At 41.1% G+C, this 26,117-nt stretch overlaps 1 protein-coding gene across 4 annotated transcripts in view; it reads right to left on the reverse strand.

Annotated features, from left to right (window-relative positions):
• The window catches only part of PITPNM3 (PITPNM family member 3), a 901,527-nt gene that overhangs the window by 561,410 nt on the left and 314,000 nt on the right, over positions 1–26,117 (reverse strand). For all 4 annotated transcript variants that reach the window (XM_073667825.1, XM_073667827.1, XM_073667826.1 and 1 more), the window contains one exon: positions 18,924–19,019. In XM_073667825.1, the coding sequence (XP_073523926.1) occupies positions 18,924–19,019 (96 nt within the window). The remainder of the gene's footprint in view (positions 1–18,923; positions 19,020–26,117) is intronic.

Below are 26,117 nucleotides of genomic sequence, written 5' to 3' on the forward strand. Positions count from 1 at the left end.
GTGTGTATTTTTCATTATCACTTCAGAAAACTGTATTACGATGTAGCCATTAGGTGTGAATCTATTTATCTTGCATCATCAAATCCATGATTAAACACCCAATGAAGTTTTTAATATCAAGTTCTTGTTATAAACAAAGATGATCAAAGCCAAATATTCATATTAAACCAGCAAAGATGTGCTGGTATATCTATTAGATTATAAAGAATATTTTCTGTCGAGTGGCTGCTACAACTTTTCATGGTTCTGCTTCCATCTATTGTATGTTCCTAGTCTAGCCACTATTAATGCACTGGTACAAGACTACTTTCTACACTCTTTCAGCACTCGCTACTAGAGAATAACCTTGTTTATGCTAAACATAATAATGATGACATAGGGTTCCGATTCATCAAAGGTTCAATGCCAGAATTCTGGCATAAACGCTTCGGAAAGTCACAAAATGTAGGCGCAATTTTGGGACTTTTGGCATTAGCTGTGGTGTTCCCTATGCCAGAAATCTCACTCCAATACCTGACTGGAGTGATATTTGTGGCATAGCACATGGAGGTGCACACCACTCATTAGACGTGCCAGATTCAAGAGGTGTGAAGTATCTGACTCCAACAAGCTCTGCATCAAGATCGGAGTGAACTACACAGGTCATGATGAATCAGGCCCTAGAGTCCAATCTTATTGCAATGTTTGCACCATCTAATGGATTGATTACCAGTACATTATCCTATACACCATACTTATTTAGTTTAAGATTAATTTACAAAGAAACTTGAAATTAAATTTAAACTTATGAAAAGTATAGGCCAAGTACCAAAAAAATAGCCAATGTGCCTCAAATAATAGGGCAATCGGCAAGCATCACATAAAAGTAGCAACTGACAGCCCACCCATAGACAGGGCGAGCAGGGTCATTCTAGAAAATTCCAAGACAATAAGGAAATATGGGATATATTTTTATACACTATTTTTATACACTATATGCTTCTTTAGAGCTCAGATCTCTGCCTACTGTTAAGGATAAGTTCTCAAATTGTGCAATTTCTAAGGGATTTACTTATAACAATTCCACAAGAATTCAGAAGCAAATCCACAGTGACAAACTAATTATTATATTATATTATTATATTATTATACAAACTATGTAAAAAGTACCCTTTTCAGCTTCCTTGCCTGGTCCTCAACTGGTCTCTGTACAACAAGGCCTCCTGTGGTGACTTCTCACTCGATGTGATCACTGCAGCCTGTGATTGCCTACAGTGGTCACACAGCATAAGATTCCATTGCAGGAGGCTAGATTTACAGTGAGTACAGGCGGAAGAACAAGCATGGGAGCCACTGAAGTGTAAGGGAGGTGAGAATAGTAATTAGTTTATTTTAAAAGTTTCTCGGGTCTCACATGCAGGGTTAATGTGGGGAAGGAGAAGCATTTACAGTAGAGACTGCATTGATATTAGCAGTTCTGCATTATCATTGTAGTTTCCAATGTTGATGTATATGTGTCTGTATGTATGTGCTATGTTTATACATATGTCTGTATGTATGTGCTCTGTGTATGCATGTGTGTATGTGTGCGCACATGTATGTTCTCTGTGTATGTACATGAGTGTGTGTATATGCTCTGTATGTACATGTGTGTGTATGTGCTCTGTGTATATATGTGTGTGTATGTTTTCGGTGTATACATGTGTGTATATGTGCTCTATGTACAGTACAGATCAAAAGTTTGGACACACCTTCTCATTTAAAGATTTTTCTGTATTTTCATGACTATGAAAATTGTACATTCACACTGAAGGCATCAAAACTATGAATTAACACATGTGGAATTATATACTTAAAAAAGTGTGAAACAACTGAAAATATTTCTTATATTCTAGGTTCTTCAAAGTAGCCACCTTTTGCTTTGATGACTGCTTTGCACACTCTTGGCATTCTCTTGATGAGCTTCAAGAGGTAGTCACCGGAAATGGTTTTCACTTCACAAGTGTGCCCTGTCAGGTTTAATAAGTGGGATTTCTTGCCTTATAAATGGGGTTGGGACCATCAGTTGTATTGTGCAGAAGTCAGGTGGATACACAGCTGATAGTCCTACTGAATAGACTGTTAGAATTTGTATTATGGCAAGAAAAAAGCAGCTAAGTAATGAAAAATGAGTGGCCATCATTACTTGAAATGAAGGTCAGTCAGTGCGAAAAATTGGGAAAGCTTTGAAAGTGTCCCCAAGTGCAGTTGCAAAAACCATCAAGCACTACAAAGAAACTAGCTCACATGAGGACCGCCCAGGAAAGGAAGACCAAGAGTCACCTCTGCTTCTGAGGATAAGTTTATCCGAGTCACCAGCCTCAGAAATCACAGGTTAACAGCAGCTCAGATTAGAGACCAGGTCAATGTCACACAGAGTTCAAGCAGCAGACACATCTCTTCAACAACTGTTAAGAGGAGACTTTGTGCAGCAGGCCTTCATGGTAAACCACTTCTAAGGACAGGCAACAAGCAGAAGAGACTTGTTTGGGCTAAAGAACACAAGGAATGGACATTAGACCAGTGGAAATCTGTACTTTGGCCTGATGAGTCCAAATTTGAGATCTTTGGTTCCAACCACCGTGTCTTTGTGCGATGCAGAAAAGGTGAACGGATGGACTCTACATGCCTGGTTCCCACCGTGAAGCATGGAGGAGAAGGTGTGATGGTGTGGGGGTGCTTTGCTGGTGAAACTGTTGGGGATTTATTCAAAATTGAAGGCATACTGAACCAGCATGGCTACCACAGCATCTTGCAGCAGCATGCTATTCCATCCGGTTTGCGTTTAGTTGGACCATCATTTATTTTTCAACAGGACAATGACCCCAAACACACCTCCAGGCTGTGTAAGGGCTATTTGACCAAGAAGGAGAGTGATGGGGGGCTACGCCAGATGACCTGGCCTCCACAGTCACCAGACCTGAACCCAATTGAGATGGTTTGGGGTGAGCTGGACCGCAGAGTGAAGGCAAAAGGGCCAACAAGTGCTAAGTATCTCTGGGAACTCCTTCAAGATTGTTGGAAGACCATTTCCGGTGACTACCTCTTGAAGCTCATCAAGAGAATGCCAAGAGTGTGCAAAGCAGTCATCAAAGCAAAAGGTGGCTACTTTGAAGAACCTAGAATATAAGACATATTTTCAGTTGTTTCACACTTTTTTGTTAAGTATATAATTCCACATGTGTTAATTCATAGTTTTGATGCCTTCAGTGTGAATGTACAATTTTCATAGTCATAAAAATACAGAAAAATCTTTAAATGAGGTGTGTCCAAACTTTTGGTCTGTACTGTATATACATTTAAACAAGAGCCGAACGACTTGAATATTATCGATTGCACCCATTCAATTGCCCATTTAAGTGCATCTAAATACAAGCTAAATGCTTCTGTGTGATGGTGCAATATCTTAGCATTTGGGGCCCCACTTTTAACTTTTGCATAGGGCCTCACTTTGTTGATAGCTAGCATGACAATGTTATGCCAGGTGAGTCCTGCAGCCAATCATGGGTCACTTCACTTTTACTTCCTTCAGACGAAACTGATATCCCAAGGAAGTCAGAGCTGCTGCTCTCTCACACCATCCACATGTCAATTACGACCGAAGGAAGTGAGAGTGAAGAGGATACAGGGCTCACGTGGCATAACAATGTCACATCAGCCCCAGGAAACCAGGCAGGCACTGTGGTTGCAGGAATGGCACCGGAGGCTTGTATAGGCGGTTTTGATTTTAAATGGGAGAATATATCAATTGAAAAGGGGTTGTCCGAGTAGTGGACAACCCCTTTAAAGAGCTTTTAATGGAAGCTGTGGCCTGAAATTGAAAACTTTTTAGTTTTGTCTACTGTTTAGAAACAACAGATATTTTGTAAGTGTTGGTGGTTTATTTTAATCTATGTTCTATTTCCCCTAGGTATATGCCTACTGTGCTTATATGGTTGCTATATCTTATTCACATTCTCATATTATACTTTGCGCCATTCTTGGCTGACAGTCATCTTCAGGGATGAAAACATCACTGATCTCCACATGAGTATTCATCTCATGTGTATTTGCTGATTGCAGAATGTTCTTGCATATTGTAATGACATTGCAATAATGACCCTCAATTCGGTTTACAACAATGCTCCGTACCCTGGTATTTAATCTTCATCATGCCACCCAGGGATGCGCCTTGTCCTGCAAAATGTCAGCAGCTCTTTATTATTTCATGTCAACCAGTGATACATCTAATACACTTGTGATTATATGTCATTTAATGTCACACATTATATGAAGAAATGTCAATGGTTTATAAGAAAAAAAGACTCCTTAACAAAATTGTATCATTTTGCAAATTAAATCTAGTTAAAGGGCAGTTATCAATATATGTGCAAGTAACTGTATTGAATATTAAATGAGCCACAATTATTTATTTTGTGATGAAATATATGTGATGTAAGAATTAGGAGCTGTCGTGTAACAAGCTCGCAAGACAGAAGCGTAAGGAAGGACTACGTGATTTTAGAAATAAAATGTATGCAGTAATCTAATACCTGAAATGCAACAGATGAAAAAGAAAAAAAAACAGATTAGATGCATGTATGGTGCATGTTACTGGTATGCATAACGGAGATGGTATGCAGAAGATAGTGCTGTCACCAAGTAGCAAAACTGATGAATGTTAAAGGGATGTAGCAAGTTTAGAAGTTATCCTCTATCCCCAGGATAGGGGATAACTTGTAGATCGCTGGGGGTCTGATTGCTGGGATCCCCAATGATCTAGAGAATATGGCTTTGGAGGGCTCCTTCTGAATGGGGTGGAGGTCGAGCATGCACTCTTCTTATCCATTAATAGTCGAGCGTTGCACTTGCCCGGTCTTCAAACACCCAATAAGAATAAATGGAGAGGAGGGGCACGTGCTTAACCTCTGCTCCATTCAGACAGGGCTCATGAGCGGGTGGACCCCAGTGATCATGGATAGGGGATAACTTGTTGATTGCTGGGACCCCCAATGATCCAGAGAATGTGGCTATGGAGAGCTCCTTCTGAATGGGGTGGAGGTCGAGCATGCACTCCTCCGATCCATTAATAGTCGAGCATTGCACTTGCCCGGTCTTTACACACCCAATAAAAATAAATGGAGAGAAGGGCTCATGAGCGGGCGGACCCCAGTGATCATGGATAGGTGATAACTTTCAAACTTGGTGTGTAACACCTTTAATGGTTACTCTGTTTTGCACTTATGAACACTAACTTTTCATCTTTCTTCATGTTGAGAAACATTGCTGCACACCACACAACAACCAGCAAGCATCATTCACCTTTCCTATTTATTAGATTAGGACACATGCATGATATTTCCTGGTCTTCGGACAGTTGCTCACCTTTAAAGAAAGATTGCCCAGTAGCCGCCACAGCTTAGAGGAAACATTGTGTGTATGAGACTATATAAGAATCATTTTTTATAAGAAAAAATGTCCCTCTACTCCATGGGATGTGGCAGTATATTTATTTGAAAATGAGGATAAGATGTGTTACCAGTAGTGATGAGCGAGTGTATTCGTTACTATTCGGACGGATAGTACGGTATTCAGGTTACTCGTTATATTGCGAGTATTTGTGTACTTGCCTCGGTATATTCGGATGTCCCGCCCTGCAGTTTTGGCACCTCCTTTGCAGCCACTAAACATGCTGGGCTTCTTAACCAATCACAGTAATGCCGCAGACATCTTGGTTGTGGCATTACTGTGATTGGCTGGCCACCCAGCATCATAGGGTCTATTTAAGCCCTGCCGCCACCATTTTGTGCACATTGCGTCCGGAGCCTGCGTTCTACAAGCATAGGGAGAGATCGCTGAGCTGCTAGGGAGAGAGTTTAGGCTTCTTGATCAAACAAAAGCCCTTGTAAGGGCTACCTGCAGTGTGTACTAGTTCTGTGTTTAAAGGAGCCGCTCACTAGCTCCATAATACCACCAAAAAATAGCTCTTTTCAGAGCTGAAGACTCAACAAAGTCAGAGTACAGGGGAGAGCTTGTGTATTAGCTAGGGAGAGGATAAAGTGTTCTTCCAGTGTCCATCTTAAAACAGCTCTTGTCAGAGGCAAAACAATATTTTTCCTGCACACACAGAATTAGCACTGTGTGCTGCCTTTTTTTAGCACTGGCCTATTTTCCCTGCTGTTTTAAGGATCAGAGCCTGCTTTCTGTCCATATTAGTGTACGTAAAAAATCTTTGATTTCCCTACACAGAGCAGTAGTCCAAACATTTCCTACTGCCTGCTACAAACAAGCACCAGGCCATTTTAACCACTATTTTGGAAGCCACGATCCCAAGGGCCACCAATCACAACTAGTAGTTAGGCTGGAGTAGGAATACTGTCCTGATTTGTCCACTGCACAATCTGTGTAGGGTTTGTAAAAATTAGCCCTATGAGCTGAGTCATGGTTGACACAGGAAGCCTCCATCCCAAGGGCCTCTAATCACAACTAGTAGTTAGGCTGGAGTAGGAATACTGTCCTGATTTGTCCACTGCACAATCTGTGTAGGGTTTGTAAAAATTAGCCCTATGGGCTGAGTCATGGTTGACACAGGAAGCCCCCATCCCAAGGGCCTCCAATCACAAATAGTAGTTAGGCTGGAGTAGAATACTGTCCTGGTTTGTCCACTGCACAATGTGCATAGGGTTTCTAAAAATTAGCCCTATGGGCTGAGTCATGGTTGACGCAGGAAGGAAACGGGTTATTTTGGGAAGGGGGTGAGGTTAACAGCAGTAGCATGAATATGCATTTTTGGTGAATTTAGGTTGGCTTGCTCTCATCTGGAGGGATTACAAACTGTGGAGATATCCAGTCCTTTTTGAATTTAATCAGAGTAAGTCTGTCTGCATTTTCCGTGGAGAGACGTGTGCGCCTATCAGTGATGATTGCCCCAGCGGAACTGAAAACACGCTCAGACACCACACTAGCAGCCAGGCAGGCCAGCACCTCCAAGGCATATAAGGAGAGGTCAGGCCAAATGTTCAGCTTAGACACCCAGTAATTAAAGGAAACTGAAGCGTCAGAAAGGACGCCCATATGGTCACTTAAGTACCCCTTGACAATGTTCTGCAACTTATCCCTCCTTGGCATTGTTACAGGCACAGATAGCCTTTACTGTTGTGCTGGTCTATTGAAAATTGTCCAATTTGTGCACATTTCCCCTCCACCTCTGTTGGAGCTCGTGTTCTTGTCTCTCCTCATTATCCCTTGGTGTTTAAAAGAGCCGGTACCTCTGCCAACAGCATTGTCTGGGGATGATGTTTTCAGCAACTGATCTACAACGGCCCTCTTGAACAATTCAATTGTAAAACTCTTTGTTGACTCCAAAAGGAGAGAAGGAAATTTCTCCTTGTACCGTGGATCGAGAAAGGTGGCCAACCAGTATAGGTCGCTCTTGTCACCTGCAGCTTAAAAACATCTCCAGAATCCGACCTTTTCTCACCTTTGAAACTGCTAAAACTCTTACTGTCGCTCTTATTCACTCTCGTCTGGACTACTGCAACTCTCTTCTGATCGGTCTCCCTCTTACCAAACTTTCTTCACTTCAATCCGTCCTGAATGCGACAGCCAGGGTCGTAATTCTGTCCAGCAGCTTCACCGATGCCTCCATCTTGTGCCAGTCATTACACTGGTTGCCCATTTACTACAGGGTCCAATATAAACTCATCACTCTCACCCACAAAGCTTTTCACAGTTCTGCACCACCTTATATCTCCTCTCTCATCTCTGTCTATCGCCCTACTCGTGCCCTCCATTTTACAAATGACCTAAGACTAGCATCCCCCATAATCCGAACCTCGCAACTCCGTCTCCAAGACTTCTCTCATGCTACACCAGTTCTCTGGAATGCTCTACCCCAGACGATCCAACTGATGCCTAGCCACCACAGCTTCAAGCGCACTTTAAAAACCCATCTCTTTAAACAAGCCTACCACCTCAACTACTCAGTAAACTAACTTTTCCCTGTTCCCTCCTTCTAAATATTATTCTGAATCTGCACCCTACTATTCATCTGTCTACACAACCTCCATGCCCATGATAACTACACTCGATACTTGATTATTGCACTTAAACATACTGGCTGATGACCGTATCATGCAGTCTTATATGAAAATCCCTACTTATTATAATTGCCTGACCTGAAATAACAAGCTCTTTTCACCTATTGTGTCCACCCATTGCCTTGTTGTATGTAAGCATGCGAGCAGGGACCTCACTCCTAATGTAACTGTTTAAACTGAATTTATTTTATGTACATGTCTTTGCTTAATTGTAAAGTGCTGTGGAAACAGTGGAGAAGAAGCTATTGAGTAGGTTTGCTTTACCCTCATCGCCCTCTATGATTTTACCCAGGTTATTTTTCAATGAGCCAACTCCATCAGTTTTAATCCTTTTACTGTTTATATAGTTAAAGAACAGTTTGGGATTCGTTTTACTTTCCATGGCAATTAGTCTCTCTGTCTCCTCTTTTGCTATTCTTATTTGTTTCTTACAGATTTTGTTTTTTTCCCTATAAGATATTAGCGCTTCCTCCCTGCCTTCTTGTTTAAGTTTACCGAAAGCCCTTTTTTTGTTTTTCATTGCCCTCTTGACTTCCTTATTTAGCCACATTGGCTTCCTCCTATTCCTAGCCCTTTTATTCCCATAAGGTATGTACCTTCTACAGTGACTATGTAGGACTGTTTTGAAAATTTCCCATTTTCTATCCGTGCTCCTATTACTGAAGATACTATCCCAGTCTATAAGGTGAAGGGCATCTCTTAGCTGATCAAACTTTGCCCTCCTGAAGTTCAGTGTTTTTGTGACTCCCTTGCTGGGCACCCTAGTGAAGCACATGTGGAATTGTATAATGTTGGGGTCACTATTTCCCAGGTGCCCCCCGACCTGCACCTCAGTTATTCTGTCTGGCCTGTTAGTTAATATTAAGTCTAAAAGGGCCGTCCCTCTAGTTGGTTCCTGCACAAGTTGTGACAAATAATTGTCTTTGATAATTGACAGAAACCTGTTTCCTTTCTGAGATCTACAGCTTTCGGTTTCCCAGTCTATATCGGGGTAGTTGAAGTCCCCCATAATAATCACCTCGTTATTTTTTGCTACTTCGTCTATTTGTCTCATTAATAGACTTTCCGTGGTTTCTGCTATATTTGGTGGTTTATAACAGACTCCTATGATAATTTTATTATTGTTTTTTTGCCCCATGTATCTCCACCCATAAGGACTCGACCTCCTCATTTCCCTCCCATACATCCTCCCGTATTGTAGGCTTTAGACACGTCTTTACATATAGACAGACTCCACCCCCTTTCCGATTTCTTCGATCCCTTCTAAACAGACTGTAACCCTGTAAGTTAACTGCCCAGTCATAGCTTTCATCTAACCATGTCTCGGTTATTCCCACTATGTCATAGTTACCTGTAGATATTTCTGCTTCCAGTTCATCCATCTTGTTTGTTAGGCTCCTGGCATTTGCTAGCACGCAGTTTACACGATTTTGTTTTGTTCCAACCTTCTCCCTGTGGATTGTATTAGACATTTTCTTACCTCCGTTCCAAGTATCTTGTCTTGGACCTTCTTTGTCGCACTTTATATCTTTCATTAGTATGTTCTCTGATTGCATGTTCATGTCCGGCGTTTTTCTTCCTATCCCCTCTTCTTCTAGTTTAACGCCCTCCTGATGAGTGTTGCGAGTCTCCTGGCGAATGTGTGTTTCCCGGGTTTGTTGAGGTGTAGTCCGTCTCTGGCAAGGAGTCCGTCATAGAGGTAATTCACACCGTGGTCCAGGAATCCAAATCCTTGTTGTCTGCACCATCGTCTCAGCCAGTTGTTCACATCAAGGATCCTGTTCCATCTCCTGACGCCATGCCCGTCTACTGGAAGGATAGAAGAAAAAACTACCTGCGCATCCAGTTCTTTTACTTTCTTCCCCAATGCTTCAAAGTCCTTGCAGATTGTCGGTAGGTCCTTCTTTGCCGTGTCATTGGTGCCAACATGTATCAGAAGAAATGGGTGACAGAAGTTGGGCCTGCTATTCTTAGCGTGGGTGGGATGTGTGATGTTCCAGTTTGTGCCTTTGTCCCACCCTCCACCAGGTTCCCCCAGTGTGCCATGACAGAAATGTATCGGACAATTGGACGCTTTGCTGGCACAAGGAAGTGGATGTGGTTGATGTTTGCTGTGTGTGAGCAACCTCGGCTTGTGGCAGGAGGTATGAGCGCCTGCTTCTTGAACAGCAGGTTCTGAAGGACATAGCCCAGTCAACATAGCATAAGTCTCCACCGAACCCAAAAGCACTACAGATACTGGCTGGTGATGAGCTCATGCAGCCTTTATCTATCCCTCATCCCCTCAAGATGGCTGGACGACATTGTAAATAAGCCCCTGTCCTTTGTGTTTCCCCCACCTCATTGTAGATCGTAAGCTCTTACGAGCAGGGTCATCATTGTTTTTGCTTTAATTATTGTATTATCTTTAGCTATGTTACTTATGACTGTTGAATATGAACCTCTGAATTGTAAAGTGCTGCAGAATAGGTTGGCGCTATATAAATAAAGAGTATTATTAATATTGGTTTGACCCGCAGATGCAGATTTGGTACCCTGGTGTTCTGCCCACCTATTGGGGAGCTTGGCTGCCATGTGGTTTCTCATACAGGTTGCCTTTGCCCTGTCCTCTGCTCCACTTGGTATAGCAGATGCTACGGACAACAATGTTTTTCTCTGAAGGACTTTCAGAAAAAAAATTCCACACAGCAGCTGAACACCCCCTAGCCCTGACTTGGTGCACAGCGAGGGTGCTCTTGGGAACAGTTGACCCAGTTCTCACTCTGGGCACACCACGACCCCTTGGTGCCTGTGTTGGTGCTACATATCCATCTTCCTCTGTGTTGCTGTCATGGCTATGCGTGCCAACGGTCCAGGTCGGATCAGTGGACTCATCATCGACCACCTCATCTTCTATCTCATCCTCCTTCCCAGTTGACATTGTAGGCTGACCTGATGGCAACTGTGTCTCATCATCATCAGCCTACACCTCTGGAGACAGTAAATGACATTCCTCCAAGTGGTTTTCTTCTGGCCATAGGTTCTCAAATACTTGACCATCAACACACGCCACCTCCTCTTGTCCCTCTTCAATGCTGCACGATGATAGGCCAGAGCCAACCAAAGGATACGTACCAAATAGATCCTTGGAGTGGCCAAGCTTGGGGTCATATGTCTCCTGTGACTGATAATGGTGGGAGGAAGGAGAACCAGCTTCAGGATTGGAAGGGCCAGCCTTCTGTGTATCCACAGTAGAATGTGTGGTCGTGGAAGATTTGTTGCTGCTTGACAAATGTGTAGAGGCCTTGTCTGCTATCCAAGACAGAATCTGCTCTCATTCTTCTGGCTTCCACACACGTTTACGTTCCAGACCGGGAACTTTTTCCAGGAATATAGTGGATGCATCAAGCTTCTTCTGACCTGAAACAGAAAAGTGCCTTCTCGCGCACCACTGACAACACCACGTCCACGTCCCTTAACAACAGGCTTTTTTGGCATTTTGGGTTTTGTTGACAGATTTTCAGGTGTTGATGGCACAAGCCAAGCTAGCTGTCACAGGCACAGCCAAAATAGTGAGTCAACCAGGTGGACAAACCAGGACAGTATTCCTACTCCAGCCTAACTACTATTTGTGATTGGAGGCTTTTGGGATGGTGACTTCCTGCGTCAACCATGACTCATCCCATAGGGCTAATTTTCACAAACCCTATGCAAATTGTGCAGTGGACAAATCTGGAATGTACAGTAGTCCTACCAAACTAATATTTGTCATTGGAGGCCCTTGTCACAGGTTGTGCCACATTGTGACTGAGTTAGGGGATACATATTCAATAGAAATTTACACTGACTGTTGATGACCGACTGATGGCCCTCTGAAAACTTGAATTGAGCGCCACAACTACTACTGTACTCCATTGTAGATAATGTTTGTCAAGGGAGGCCCTTGTCATGGAATCTTTCTGCACCTATGACACAGCCCCCAGCCCCAGGAGTAATTTTTGGAAATGCGATGCACATTGTGCACTGGACCAAGTAGTACAGTATCAAGAAGTCTTCTCTTCCTATATAATCTGGGGAATATTGAAAATCAAAATCTCTAAGCCATTTGGAGAAGCTTCTCCAACCCATCCTGGAGGGGGGCACCATATATCCTTTGTCCATTAACTTGCACAAGTGATATATTTGAGCTCGTCATCCAGTTGACTAGTGCAGCTTTATTTTTCCGGTTCACAGAGTCCAGCCATACCTGAGGATCGTAGGCCGCACTCACTGCTACCTTCTAGTACTCCATGTCTCTTGGCCATTTTCTCTGTAGTCTCTGCCCTTAAATGAGTTAAATAATAGTGAGGGCCCTACAATATGAATAAATGAGGGCACTCTCAAATGTACACAAGAGGCACCTCCAAAATTTCTAGAGGAGGGCACTTCAAAGTGTGCACGAGGGCTCTCACAAAACTCAGCTTTCCTGCCTATTGCAGGCCCTCTGAACATTTGAATTTAGGGCCGCAGTATCACACGGTGGTGGAGGAGGTGGAGGGTCAAGCTCAATGCTACAATGGGCACATTGTAAACTGCTATGGAATATGTATTCCACTATCTGAGTGTCAATGATGGAGGGACCACCCAAATGTCTAAGTAACAGCTGTCCCTCCAAAATGCATGTTACAGAGCCACCTGAGGCCTCTCAGGTCAAAGATCAACATACCTACTGGTGCGTTCTAGCTGTGCTTGTAAAGTGCTGGGGAATAGTTAGCTAAAAATGATGTATGACAGAGGGACCTACAAAATGTATAAGTCAGTCAGGCGATTGTAAGAAAGCCACAACAGTATGTGTGAACAAAGGCTAAAAGGGATATTTTTTGCTTTCTCTGGTTTATTTAGCCTTATATACAAGTGAGTATGCAGGAAAAACTGTTTCTTAACCTTTTCAGCATGTTAAATGCAATTTAGGTAAGGTTTGGTAGTTGTTCTTGTGTGTCTGTAACAGTGGCGTAATACTGCGACAAACTTATTCCCAGAAACCAGATGTGAGTCAGAAATGCATGCAGGCATATTCTCCAGGTTCTTCCCATTCTGTTTTATCTCCTTCCCATCCATTTCAGCCTTTTCCTCAGGCCCCCAGACTCCTTTGTAGGGTCCAGCAGAAAATTACTCGCATTTCCCATTGACTTACATTGTACTCGCTATTCGGAACGAATACGCGATTATTACAAAGTACTCGTTACGAGTATAGCGATTACGAATATTACGGTATTTTTTTCCCCCAGAAACAGCATCACTCCTGTTTGTGAAATATGGCTGGTAACTAGTGATGAGCGACATCACTAGTTACCAGCCATATTTCACAAACAGGAGTGATGCTGTTTCTGGGGGAAAAAAATCTAATACAATTAATTGAATTTTTAATATAAATGAATTCTCAATGAAGCCTGTATATGTATCTTTTCCTAGGCAGATTTTATTAAATGTGTATCTGTTACGTCTGTCAGAGGCCACAAGTTCAAAATGACTACCTAGGACAGACTTGGCACAAGCTCATTCACCTTGATAATTTTGTTGCATTCATTCATTGCTTGAGTATTGTGCCTAGCTGTTTGTCTATTTCCAGTCTCTAGCTCCTGAGAACTGTCTTACCCAGACTGTTTCCACTCTTCTCCAGATTGTTTCCTACAACACTTATTGCTACCCCCAAGGACTTCTACTACCAGTTGCTATTCCCTGCTCATGTTCCTCCGACCATTGGATTCCAGTTATGCTCCACCAGTATCGTAACAGGATACTCAAGCAATGAATGAGTGTTCCATACGGCTTTAAGTAGGCTCAAATGGAAAATAAGATGGCTTCCATGGATTCAAAATTTGCCATCTTACTAAAGGGTAATTGCAGAGCATAACAGCAGCCTCCAGTGTTAAGGAGTGGAAATGCAGCACAATTATCAAGGCGAATAATAGCAGCCACTAGTGGTCAATTCACAGAAAGACAACAGAATCGTGACAATAGCACACAGCAGTAAAGGATCAGAGTGACCAGGTCTAGTTGAACTAAATAACTGGCAGCTAGACACTGTCAGCTGGGGTTTATATAGAAGGGAGCCCTGCCCATGGCTCCCAGCAGAGATATAATTACATACCAGCTCACTGCAGCAAACCAAACACGGGTGGCCAGGAAAGGGACTGGTCTCAGCAACCTAAAAGCTAAATTGCCACATGATGCTGAAGTCCAGTAGTGACAATGGTATTAGTGTGGTGCCGCCTAGAGACCAGGGCAGGGGTTGCAGCTGTATGCTGAGACACGGATGTGACAGTACCAATTTGGAAAAAACTAGTGGAAAAAAACACCATTCATTAAAGGGGTTCTCAGAGAATTAAACTAAAAAGTCCGCCATCACCTTTTTCAAACTGCAACCCATCCTAATGCATTGGGAAGGATTGCATACTGAAATAATGCTTTTCAAGACAGCTGTCACTGAGCTAATGTATAGCACAGTACTGTACTGTCCTGTATACTGTGCAGTAGCTCAGAGATATTGTCTCAAGCAGCGTTTCTTCAGGCTGCAACCCTTCCCAATGCATACTAAGAATGGGTTGCAGCCTGAAAAAGGTAACTACTTAGAGATTACCCGTTAGCACTGTCCCTGACTATTTAGCTCTCTAAATACCACGGTCAATACACAGGGCTCCCTCTTTAGTTCCATCATCACCACCGTGCTGAGATTGCGAGCTTCTCATGTTTTCTCAAAAAATTACTTCCATATTTGCTAGGTTTAGCGGCCTTTTAAAGCCTTCCATATGGAGGTTTTAACAGACGTTTTTTCTGTGTAACGCCAGCTGCTTATGTGCGTATGAGAAATTGTCCGAGCTTCATTCAGAAAACTCTGGCAATTATTTTCTAACTTTTATCTGATTGTCATTCGTATGTCTGTTTTTTACGTCCGTGTGACATCCGTGAGCGATCTGTTTTCATACAGCTACGCTTAAAAATTATCAAATACAGTTTCCTAGGTTTTTAATAGAGATCTATCTGAAAAAATCGGATGCCACTTAAATGTTCCGAGTGGGATACAATTTTTTTTACGCATTCATAGACGTGAATCGGTGAGTATTATCCAAGACTTGGAAGAAAGTAATGTTGCTGTGATTTCCTTCTCGCGGACAGTCGGACTGAGCAAAAAATTTTTATGAACATTCTGTTGAAATAGCGTTACAAATTGTGGGGTTCTTTTTCTTCTGCTACCCCATGGGCAAATGAAATTTTTTGTCCTAAAGCAACATTTTATTGGAACTATCAAGCATTGCATAGCCTATACTGTAAGTCTCCTTATGCCAGCCTCTACAAGGTGAAACATTTCCCCTTACATTCCCTGTCAAAAACCTCTCACCTAGCTAAATCAGATATTCTTCTTTGCATTGGTATGGGACAAACACCCTGAGACGTGTCTGCAAATGGAGTCTCTGGTTTGGCTTCTTACCCTTAGTCATATAGGAAGGCTCATTAAAAGGCCAATATTGACTTTTAGCACTGCTATCATAATAGCTGGCAATAGAGTTCTAGTCATCTTCCTCTCTGAAGAGGCTCTTTGCATATTTAACTTCCCAGAAGAGAATTGCATGGCCCATAAGTTTTCTTACATCAGCTTGGTACTCTCCACAAGGAGAAATGTTACCCCTGAGAAATACACAAAGTGGTACATGTCTGATTTAAAAAATCTGGCCCGCTCCCGGCACTTTAACACGCTAAATGCTGCGATCGCAGCATTTAGCGTGCAGGCAGAGGGAAGAAAGTCCCTCTGCCTTTGGATCAGAGACCCCACGACGTCATCACGAAGTCGCGATCATTGCCATGGTGACCCGATGTCATCATGACGACATCCGGCTCACCAGAGCTAGGAAACTTGGTAGATCATGTGCAGTGCATGATCTAACAAGTTTGCCTGTCAGTGCAGGGCTGACTGTATAGTATAGAAATGCTGCTGCATCTCTATGTTATACAAGCGATCAGCCTGCAATTAGTGAAAGTCCCATAGTGGGACAAAGTGTGAAAGTAAGAAAAAGTGAAAGAAAATGGAAACAAAATTGTAAAAATATTTTTTTTAAAAATCACAAAATAATAATAAAAAATAAAAATATATTGTACCGATAAATAAATATTTTTATGAAAAAAATTCAATAAAAAAAAGTACACATATTCAGTATCGCCATGTCCGGAATGACCGGAATTATAAAACTGTCCCACTAGTTGACCCCTTTAGTTAACACTGTAAAAAAGCACAAAAAAAAACAAAACGAGGCAAATAACGATACTTTATCACCATACCGTTGAACAAAAAGTGGAATAAAACGCAATCAAAAATACAAATGGTAAAAATGGTATTGCTGAAAATGACATCTTGTCCCACAAAATACAAGCCACCATACACCTCCATCAGCGGAAAATTAAAAAAGTTATATCTCTCAGAATAAAGCGATGCAAAAATAATTATTTTTTCTATAAAATAGTTTTCATTGTGTAAAAATGACAAAACATAAAAAAAAGCTATAAATGTGGTACCACTGTAATCATACTGACCTGAAGAATAGGATAAATGTGTTACAAAATGTTATGTAAAATATTTCCAACAAACGCTTCAACTCAAACCACAAGAAAAACCAAGTCCCCACTCGGGTCCGTCATCTGTTATTGGACATATAGGGGCTTCCACATTACTGGTAGCAGAAAAGCTCTGGAAAAGCGCTATGGCTCCTCGCCCCCAAAAGAAATTGAGTAAATTTTGCACTCCCAAATCCAAATGCCCCCCTCCCTTCTGAGCTCCAGTGTGTGCCTAAACTGCAGTTAACGTCCACATGTTTGGCATTTCTGTAGCAATGAGAGCTGGGAACTGGGCACAACGTACTGGGCACTACAACTTGCTCGTCACTACAATGGCAGTTTGCAATTTTCACTCAGCAACATCCACTACTGCTTGTTTCTGGTCACTTGTGGATAAAGTCCCAAAGTGGTATAATTTCCAAAATGGGGTCATTTGATGGGGAATTCTGCTGTTCTAGCATTTAGGGGCTCTGTATATGGAGTCTGTATACTATTCTAGAAAACTTTGCGCTCTAGGAGGCAAATAGCGCTCCATCCCTCCCAAGTCTCACCATATGGCTAAGCAGTACTGTACAGTCACATATGGGGTATTTTTAAATTCAACTGAAATTGTGGGACAAATTTTGGTGCCATTTTTACCCATTTCCCAGTGTGAAAATGTAAAATCTGGGGCTAAAACAAAATTTTGGTGGTAAAAATGTAATTATTTTTTTCTTCACTGCCCAGTGGTATAAAATTCTATGATCCACCTGTGGTGTCAATTTCCTCACTGCACCCCGAGATTAATTCATTGAGAAGTGTAGTTTGTAACATGGGGTCTTTTTGAGGGGTCTGTTGTGGCACCCCAGGGGCTCTGCCAATGTGACATGGCACCCTCAAACCATTCCAGCAAAATCTGAACTCCAATATGGTGTTTCTTCCCTTCTGAGCTTTGCGCTATGCATCAAAAATAGTTTTTGACCACATATGGGGTAAAAAAAATGCACAACAAATTTTGGGTGCCATTTACTTAATAGCAGTCCCAAAGTTGTGAAAATGAAAAACTTTGGGACTAAAACAACCTTTTTATGGGAAAAATATATTTTTTTCATTTTTACAGATCCACGTTGTAAAATTCTGTGAAACACCTGTGGGTTCACACATCTAAATAAATTCCTTGAGGGGTCTAGTTTCCAAAATAGGCTCACTTGTGGGGGGTTTCCACTGTTTAGGCACATCAGGGGCTCTCCAAACGCGACACGGCGTCCACTAATTATTCAAGCAAATTTTACATTCAAAAATTCAAATGGCGCTCCTTCCCTTTCCGAGCCATGCTGTACGCACAAACAGTGGTTTCCCCCCACATATGGGGTATCGGCGTGCTAAGTAAAAATTGCACAACAAATTTTGGGGTCCATTTTTTGCTGTTACACTTGCAAAAATAAGAAAATTTGGGTCTAAAAGTAAAATGTTTGTGAAAAAAAGTTAAATGTTCATTGTTTTCTTCCACATTCCAAAAATTCCTGTGAAGCACCTGAAGGGTTAATAAACTTCTTGAATGTGGTTTTGAGTACCTTGAGGGGTGCAGTTTTTAGAATTGAGTCACTTTTGGGTATTTTCTGTCGTAAAGGCCCCTCAAAGTCACTTCAAATGTGATGTGGTCCCTAAAAAAAATGGTTTTGTAAATTTTGTTGGAAAAATTAGAAATCGCTGGTCAACACTGGTAACCCTTAGAACTTCCAATAAAAAAAAAATGTTGGTTCCAAAGTTGTGCTGATGTAAAGTGGGAAATGTTATTTATTAACTATTTTGTGTGACATATCTCTCTGATTAAAGAGCATAAAAATTCAAAGTTTGAAAATTGAGAAATTTTCAAAATTTTTGCCAAATTTCCGATTTTTTCACAAATAAATGTCAGTCATATCAAATACATTTTACACTATCATGAAGTACAATATGTCACAAAAATAACAGTCTCAGAATCAGTGGGATCCGTTGAAGCGTTCCAGAGTTATTACCTCATAAAGTGACACTGGTCAGAATTGTAAAAGTTGGCCTGGTCATTAACGTGCAAACAGCCTTCGGGAGTAAAGGGGTTAAGTTTGACAGGTTTTTGTTGCAATTATGTGGTCCATATCAGAGTCAGAGAATTACCAAAATGAAGAAAAACAAAAAACAAAACAGTATATTTAATCTATAGATGAATATTTTCAGAATCAATACTTGTTAACAATCCAGCTCATGTCAGAGAGACTTATGTAATTTTTGGAACTTTAAACATACCTCTGGCATCAAAGAACTCATCGTCTGAGCTGTCCACTGAGTCATTCACAATTTTCTGCAGGTGCCACTGGGCACCACTAAAGCGTCGTGTGCCACCTACAGGAATTAAGTAAAAAATGGTCACTTGATGTTCAGAGACAAACAGACGCAACAACTTTTTCGACAGTATTGTATGCTCTGTCTGAATTACTGCATGATGCTTTATTTTTAACGTTCATTACTGCAGTCAATTAGTAAAGCTTGATCTACTGGAAAATCTTAAAGCATTATTCCCACAACCAAATTGATTTTTTTACAAACCACAGTAAATGCATACTTATTTTTAAAATACCGACTAAGCCCAACATAACTTTTCTTTCTTGTACTTTTTTTCTTCTCATCTCCATCTGCCCCTCTGTGCTTTCCAGCTTCACGTAGCTAAATGGGTTGTCCTAGTCTTATACTACTAAAACTTGATTTCCTAGCAGTACCTGCTTCTCCTCAGTGCTGCAGACCCCTTGCTCCCTTTCCTGTGTTTCAGTGCTTAGCCCCACCTCTCTGAGTTTATAACTTAGCTGTATTCACCACATACTGTAAATTTGGCATTTCATCAAGCTAATCTAAGTGTAGAGTTCACGTTATTATTTTATGCACGGTATGCTCCTGTACACAACTCTGATATCTTGATTTTATCTTCTTCCATCTGACTTAGTATAGCTGCCTGTGAAGTTTTACATTATTGCTCTGTTAGCTGGTTTTCAGCAGAGCTCCACTGTCCTGTAGTCAGTCATAATGGATCTTTTAATAACTAGAATTAGCATAGCATACACAGGTAGGGCTGAGTTCCGATGCCTGCAGCAGACAGCTAAGTCTGTGAAACTGCAAATGCAGCTTTCTTGATGCACATGGCAGATGATATTCCTCTGCTATAAGAATCATCAGGGAGGCATTTTCAGTTTTACATCACTTAGCTGTCTTCTTCAGGTGTCAGACACAGCTGAGCTTTGCCAGTGTAAGCTCTGGTAGTTCAGCTCTATGGATACAGATGGCAGAAAATAAAATTGGGCTGAGAGAGATATGTACAGAAGCATAAAGTGTATTATAAAGGTAGGGTACACTGTTAGCATTACTACAGGGGCACCAAGACATGTCAAAAGGAGACTGCAGACGCATTCCCCAACTCCATCTTCCCTGTTTTGCTAGATTTGACAGATTTTTGATTAATGAGGGGGTTTCTTAATAATTACATCTACTGGTTGCATACACATGTACTATTTTTTTATGTAAAAAAATGCTAGTTACAACCAGCAAGTTTATATTGCTCTTTGATAATATTTTAATGTATACCTATTAATTCTGAATACTGATAAAATGTATATAATAATCCTTTATGTTATATAATAAGACATGCTTTAATAAAGTATTTATATTGCTCTTCATGAGTTTCCCCAAAACCGACAACATATGTATGTCATTTTCTGATGTGAGCATACTGTCTATTTTGTTGTGTATGGAAACCACTCGAGCTGATGGAAGAAACAATGGAAACAATATGCCAGCTGTCAGTGTCAACACAAATATTGTCTGCTACTATAGGATGCATCTGTTCTATCTGTTACAAGTTAAAGAAATTGAGAATTCTGCATATTTTGTTAACATTTTTGTATTCCTGCAATAGGTTTTTAATAATCTCTTCATCCATTTATTTTCCTACATAGGTAACTAAAAAAACACCAAAACCAACCAATGCAGTAACCAGTAATATACAGTATATAGAGCAAGGATTATACAAAGCTACAAGGTTCCATTTTTACTCTAGGATTTACTAATCAGGATAAAATCACTTTATACATTTTCCGTGTCATATCATTATCATGACCCTTCAGGAAATTCCTTACCCTATACTAAACATTCAGTTTGTGTTGAGTAGGGATTGAGTACATTTCTAGCATGCCATTCATGAAACAGAAGGTTTGGAAGGACCAGAATTACTAGACCAATCCACATTGGAGAAATTTGTAAATTGCGTCACAGAACATGTAAATGTGAGAAGATGAATTGATCATTGAACTAATTTCTCATGTCCTTATTTACTAAAATTTCAGTCCCTCTGGGATGAAGGTCCTGCATAAATTACCAACATTTACTAGGATAGGGAATGGAACCAACCAGGGCTTGCCATCTTTTTTTTCAATTGCCCCATAATATCCACTTGTCTTGGCCTTGTGTAGCTCTTGGTTGTCAGTCTCCTTTCCATAGTACATGAATGGCTTCTAAATCTTCTCACTTGTCCCTTTTACTGCTCAGTGTATTTTATAGTTCTAGCATGTCACTCATGAAACAAGAAGTTCAGTGTGTTTAACATTAAAGGGGTGTTGTCACGACTCTGTTGTCAGGTATTCTGGGGCCAGGGTCTCCTACCCTGTCCCTAATGCTAGGGGCGCCCTAGCTGGCCCTGTTCCCCGGATTGCTTCTGAAGGTGAAGACACTGGGGCCACGTACCTTGTCTGAGCTCCTCAATCCGCCCTCAGTCTGTCCCCACCCACCAGGGAAGAGGGGAGTAGTAGTGTATGGCAGTATACAAACCAGACTACCAAGGTAATACAAACAGGGCTAAAGGAAAATACCGATCATACAAATATATGCACACAAACAACAGAGGTTAACATCAGAAAGTGGACGATGGGAAAACAAACCAAAATAGGAGAAGAATGGGATTAACACACAACCTAAACCACACAACAGTCTAAGCTGAAATCCACCAAATGCCTTCTCAAATAACCACTCTCCACCAGACTCCTAGCACCATGCAGCATAAGCTAGCTCTGGCAATGATAGCCAGTATATATAGGAGTGGGGAGTGGCTAACACTGGACAGCTGAGAGCCTAAATGAAGGTAAGCTTCCAGGAGCTCAAAATTGATCAGATTAACCCCTGCACTGCTAAAAGAAACCTGAACCGTTTAATATGTAGGCGAAAGGCTTCTAATGAGTGCAGGAGTGGGAGGAATCAAACTCTGTGGTCTTCTGGCTCCTCTCTGACGCGGTAAACCCTTGACAGGTATTCCCATCTCCAAGGTCCTATCCCGATCTTGGAGATGGGATAGGATGATAATAATAATATTAGCAAATACTTCCAATTAGAAATGTAGTATAGTCCTTCTGATATTCTATGTCGGTTCCCCCATGTGCAGGGCATTGCATTAGCTTAAGTGTCCATGGTTACGGACGCTTATATAGTGACAGTTAGTTTTTAGTGGTCAAAACCATTGATACCTAAGCTACTGCAATGCTCTGCACTAGCGATAAGCAACATAGCAAATCAGAAGAACTATGCTATACATTTCTAATTGGAGGTATTTTCTAATATTATTATTACACCTACTGTATATTGAGATAGGATCTTGGAGATGGGAATACCCCTTTAATGGTCCAAACCATGTTAAGAAATTTTGGAAACTGTGTCACAGTGCAAGAAATTGTAGGAAGATGGCGAAAAAAACCTAATCTACATTGTGAAGTTTTCTTTTTTAGTAAATCGTGTGATCAGTAAGCTTTGGTGCACATATGTTTGCAATCTATTAGTGTTTTCTGGAATTGCTCAATAAAAAAAAAATCCTTAATTTTTTGTTAAATAATTAAGTTCAGGCAAAAGTAACGTACTGACAAAAAAACATTTGCAAGATCCAAGGCTCTTTTGTATTTTCAGCAGCATAACAACCTGGTACTTAAACCAGGGGGGAATAATCTTCTTGCTTACTCATTTCATTCTTCAATTAGCCTCCCTGTCTTCTGTGCGGTTCACAGCTTTATGGCCCCTCTCATTTCATGTGTAATAACTTATGAGCAATTGTACACATCTCTAATGAATACTATTCACTGTGCTCTGAAGTCTCACTGACTTATGGTGACAAATGACACACAAGATGTCATTCACTAAACAAAAAGCAGGCAATTTACTTTCACTGACTCCATTAAGTTCAATTACTACTGAAAGAGTAGAGCGTGCTTACAGTATATGACACATTATCTCACCAGATACCCTTCTAATGGGGGACGAAAACGTCAAGAAGATACTTCCAAAGCAAAACACAATGTAGTTAATATGTAGCAACATTGTTTCACGCTGCTCCACTTTATTTGCCCCAAGACGATACTGAAGTTTATTTTATTCTTCCTGCAGTTAAATAATGCATATTCTATAGGCAGCAGATTAACCTTTCCGCACCTCAACAATTTAGCATTTTTTATTTTAATAAAAAATAATGCAGATTTTATGGTATAGGTTGTTTGCTTAACTGTAGCTCCTGGGTCAGAATAAATAAGACTATGTTCAGACCTGCATTGGGAATTTCTTTTTTCTAATTCTATCATACAGACAAAAATTGACTTTATGCAGAGGATGGATCAGTAACATGTGGAACTGTCAGATTTTCTTCATGGTAGCCATCATTTTAACCAGAACAATAGCTTAAAGGGGTTTTCCTACCAACAAAGTATATTTTAATCAACAGATCTTGGAATAATAATAACTTCCACAATTGAATATGTTTAAATAAAATGTTCCTGTGCTGAGATAATCTTATAAATGTGCCCCTGCTGTGTGCTGTGTAATGGCTGTGTCTGACCGTACAGGAACATGGTCTGATCATACCACAGCTCCTGGGTAGGGGAGGAAGCAAAAGAGTATACAGACATTACAGCATGGGATCACAGCTGATTCTTTTTGTGAGACAAAACATTTCATTGCCTGTTTGTAAAAAATGTTTTACCTCAAAGAAAGAATCATTTGTAATCCCAAGCTGTTCTGTCTGTATACTCATTTGCTTCCTCCCCTGCCTACGGTGAGACACAGCCATTACACAGTACACAGCAGGGGCACATTTACATTTACTGGAAGAGCAGTGAGACTATGGAACTCTCTGCCGCATGATGTTGTAATGAGTGATTCACTACTAAAATTTAAGAAGGGCATGGATACCTTTCTTGAAAAGTATAATATTACAGGTTATATATACTAGATTCCTTGATAGGGTGTTGATCCAGGGAACTAGTCTGATTGCCGTATGGAGTCAGGAAGGAATTTTTTTCCCCAATGTGGAGCTTAGTGTTTGCCACATGGTTTTTTTTTGCCTTCCTCTGGATCAACATGTTAGGCTATGGGTTGAACTAGATGGACTTAGGCTATGTGCCCATGATGCAGAAATGCTCCGGATTTTTCCTGAGCGTTTCTGCATCTCCCTGGCAGAAAAAACGCATGCGGATTGTATATGCGGATTGTACATGCGGATTGTACATGCGTTTTTCCTGCCACGGACAAGCGGATGTGAAGCGTTCTTCACATGCATTTCCGCATGCGTGCTGACAAGCGCTTTCCAGGCGATTTTAGCATCACTTGGAAAGTGCTTGACAACTTGGTCACACTATATAAATCCATGCAAACGGCATGGATTTATATAGTGTGACCGTAAAAGAATGGTAAAAAATAAAAAAATAAATATTATACTTACCTTCTGATGACCCCCGGTGTCCTTATCCGATGCGTCCGGTCTCCCTGGTGTCTCGCAGTTGTGTAAAAGGACGTCGCCGAAGTCAGCGGTCGCGTGACCCATCACATGACTAAATGACGTCATGGCAGGTCCTTTCAGACCATCGCAAGCTACCGGGAAGCCAGGACGGATCGCTGAGGAGAGCGGGGGCCATCAGAGGGTAAGTATAATCTATATTTTTTATTTTAATTCTTTTTTTTTTACAACGACCATGTTACCTGGGTCTGGAGGAGAGTCTCCTCTTCTCCAGACCCGGGTACCATCCGCACATTGAATCACTTAATATCCGCATCTGCACATGTAGTGATGCGGATATTATGCGATTCAATGCAAGTCAATGGCGGCGAAGAAGCCGCGATTACGCAGAATAATTGGTAGTGCTGCGGATTTTTGCGCAATGATAATCTGTAGCGGAAATTTCCACAGCATGTGCACAGCACATGCGGATTATCATTGAGGAACATGGCAGACCTTCTACCAAGCGTTTAAGCGTTTCTGCAGCGGAATTGCCGCTGCAGAAACACTTAAAAAACGCCTAGTGGGCACACAGCCATAGTCTTCCTTCAACCTTATTTATAAGATTATCCCAGCACAGGAATATTTAATTTAAACACATCCAATTGGGGAACCTATTATTATTCCAAGATCTATTCATTAAAATGTTCATTAAAATTAACTTTAACCTCTTTAACGCATTATTTTTTTCTATGAATTACCTTATAATCTGTTTAATGCATATGCTGAGAAAAGCTGATTTTATTAAAGACCTGTGACGGATGCATCTGCCACCAATTCCACATTAACAAAAAAGTATATGGTTAATGTGTTTTTTCTTACTAGACTCTGATGAAATAACATAGCCTACTACACTATTCCATACTTTTTTGTAGTATATTGTTGTACACAAACCAGATGGAGGCTGAAAGGACAATCTTGTGGCCACTGTTTGGCAATGGAGTTCTATAGACATATTTAGGATGAAGGAAGCTTTCCTGGTGTACACGGTAAATTATAGATGTAGCAGTCTTCTTGATAGGTGGCAGTATGATAATAGCATATGTTACACGCATGTCGCTAGGTTCAGATAGGTTGAGACGGGTTTCATGAATTCTTTGGAATCCTGGGAGAACCGTTACTCAGGGCGACCATAGGCTGCAGCTTCTCTCAGGCACACGATAGATTCAATTGCTGACCAGACACATCAGACAAGAGTCTTTTTCAACAGTTTAACAGTGTAATTTCATCTGAAGCACGGCCAGTGTAATTCAGGGATATTACAGCAACAATCTTCATTACAGTACAGTCTGAGTTTCTTGAGCAACGGCTGCAGTAACAATACAGTAGTTTCTTCACAAGGCACAGTATTACAGTCTGTTCAGTAGCATAATTCAGCATAGATTAGATCTCTTAGCAGCAAACTTCTATGTATATACAACCATAGGCTTTTCCTTCACAAGGACACAATAGTACACAGAATTCTTTATCCTGCATGGAGATGGAGGGAGATGATCCCTGTGACACAATTTCTTCCAGTCCTTATCTTCCTGCCCGATAATACTCTGCACTGTTAGTTCAGGGAGTTTATGTGAGCTGTGTTTAGTTTCTCTCCTGATCTGAATCCTGTTCAGTTGCCTTCTGTCAGATCCAGATAACACACCACCTTTCTC

Source organism: Phyllobates terribilis, unplaced genomic scaffold (assembly GCF_046119375.1).
Source record: "Phyllobates terribilis strain yellow unplaced genomic scaffold, ASM4611937v1 Scaffold_2__4_contigs__length_985480577, whole genome shotgun sequence".
Lineage (NCBI taxonomy): Eukaryota > Metazoa > Chordata > Amphibia > Anura > Dendrobatidae > Phyllobates > Phyllobates terribilis.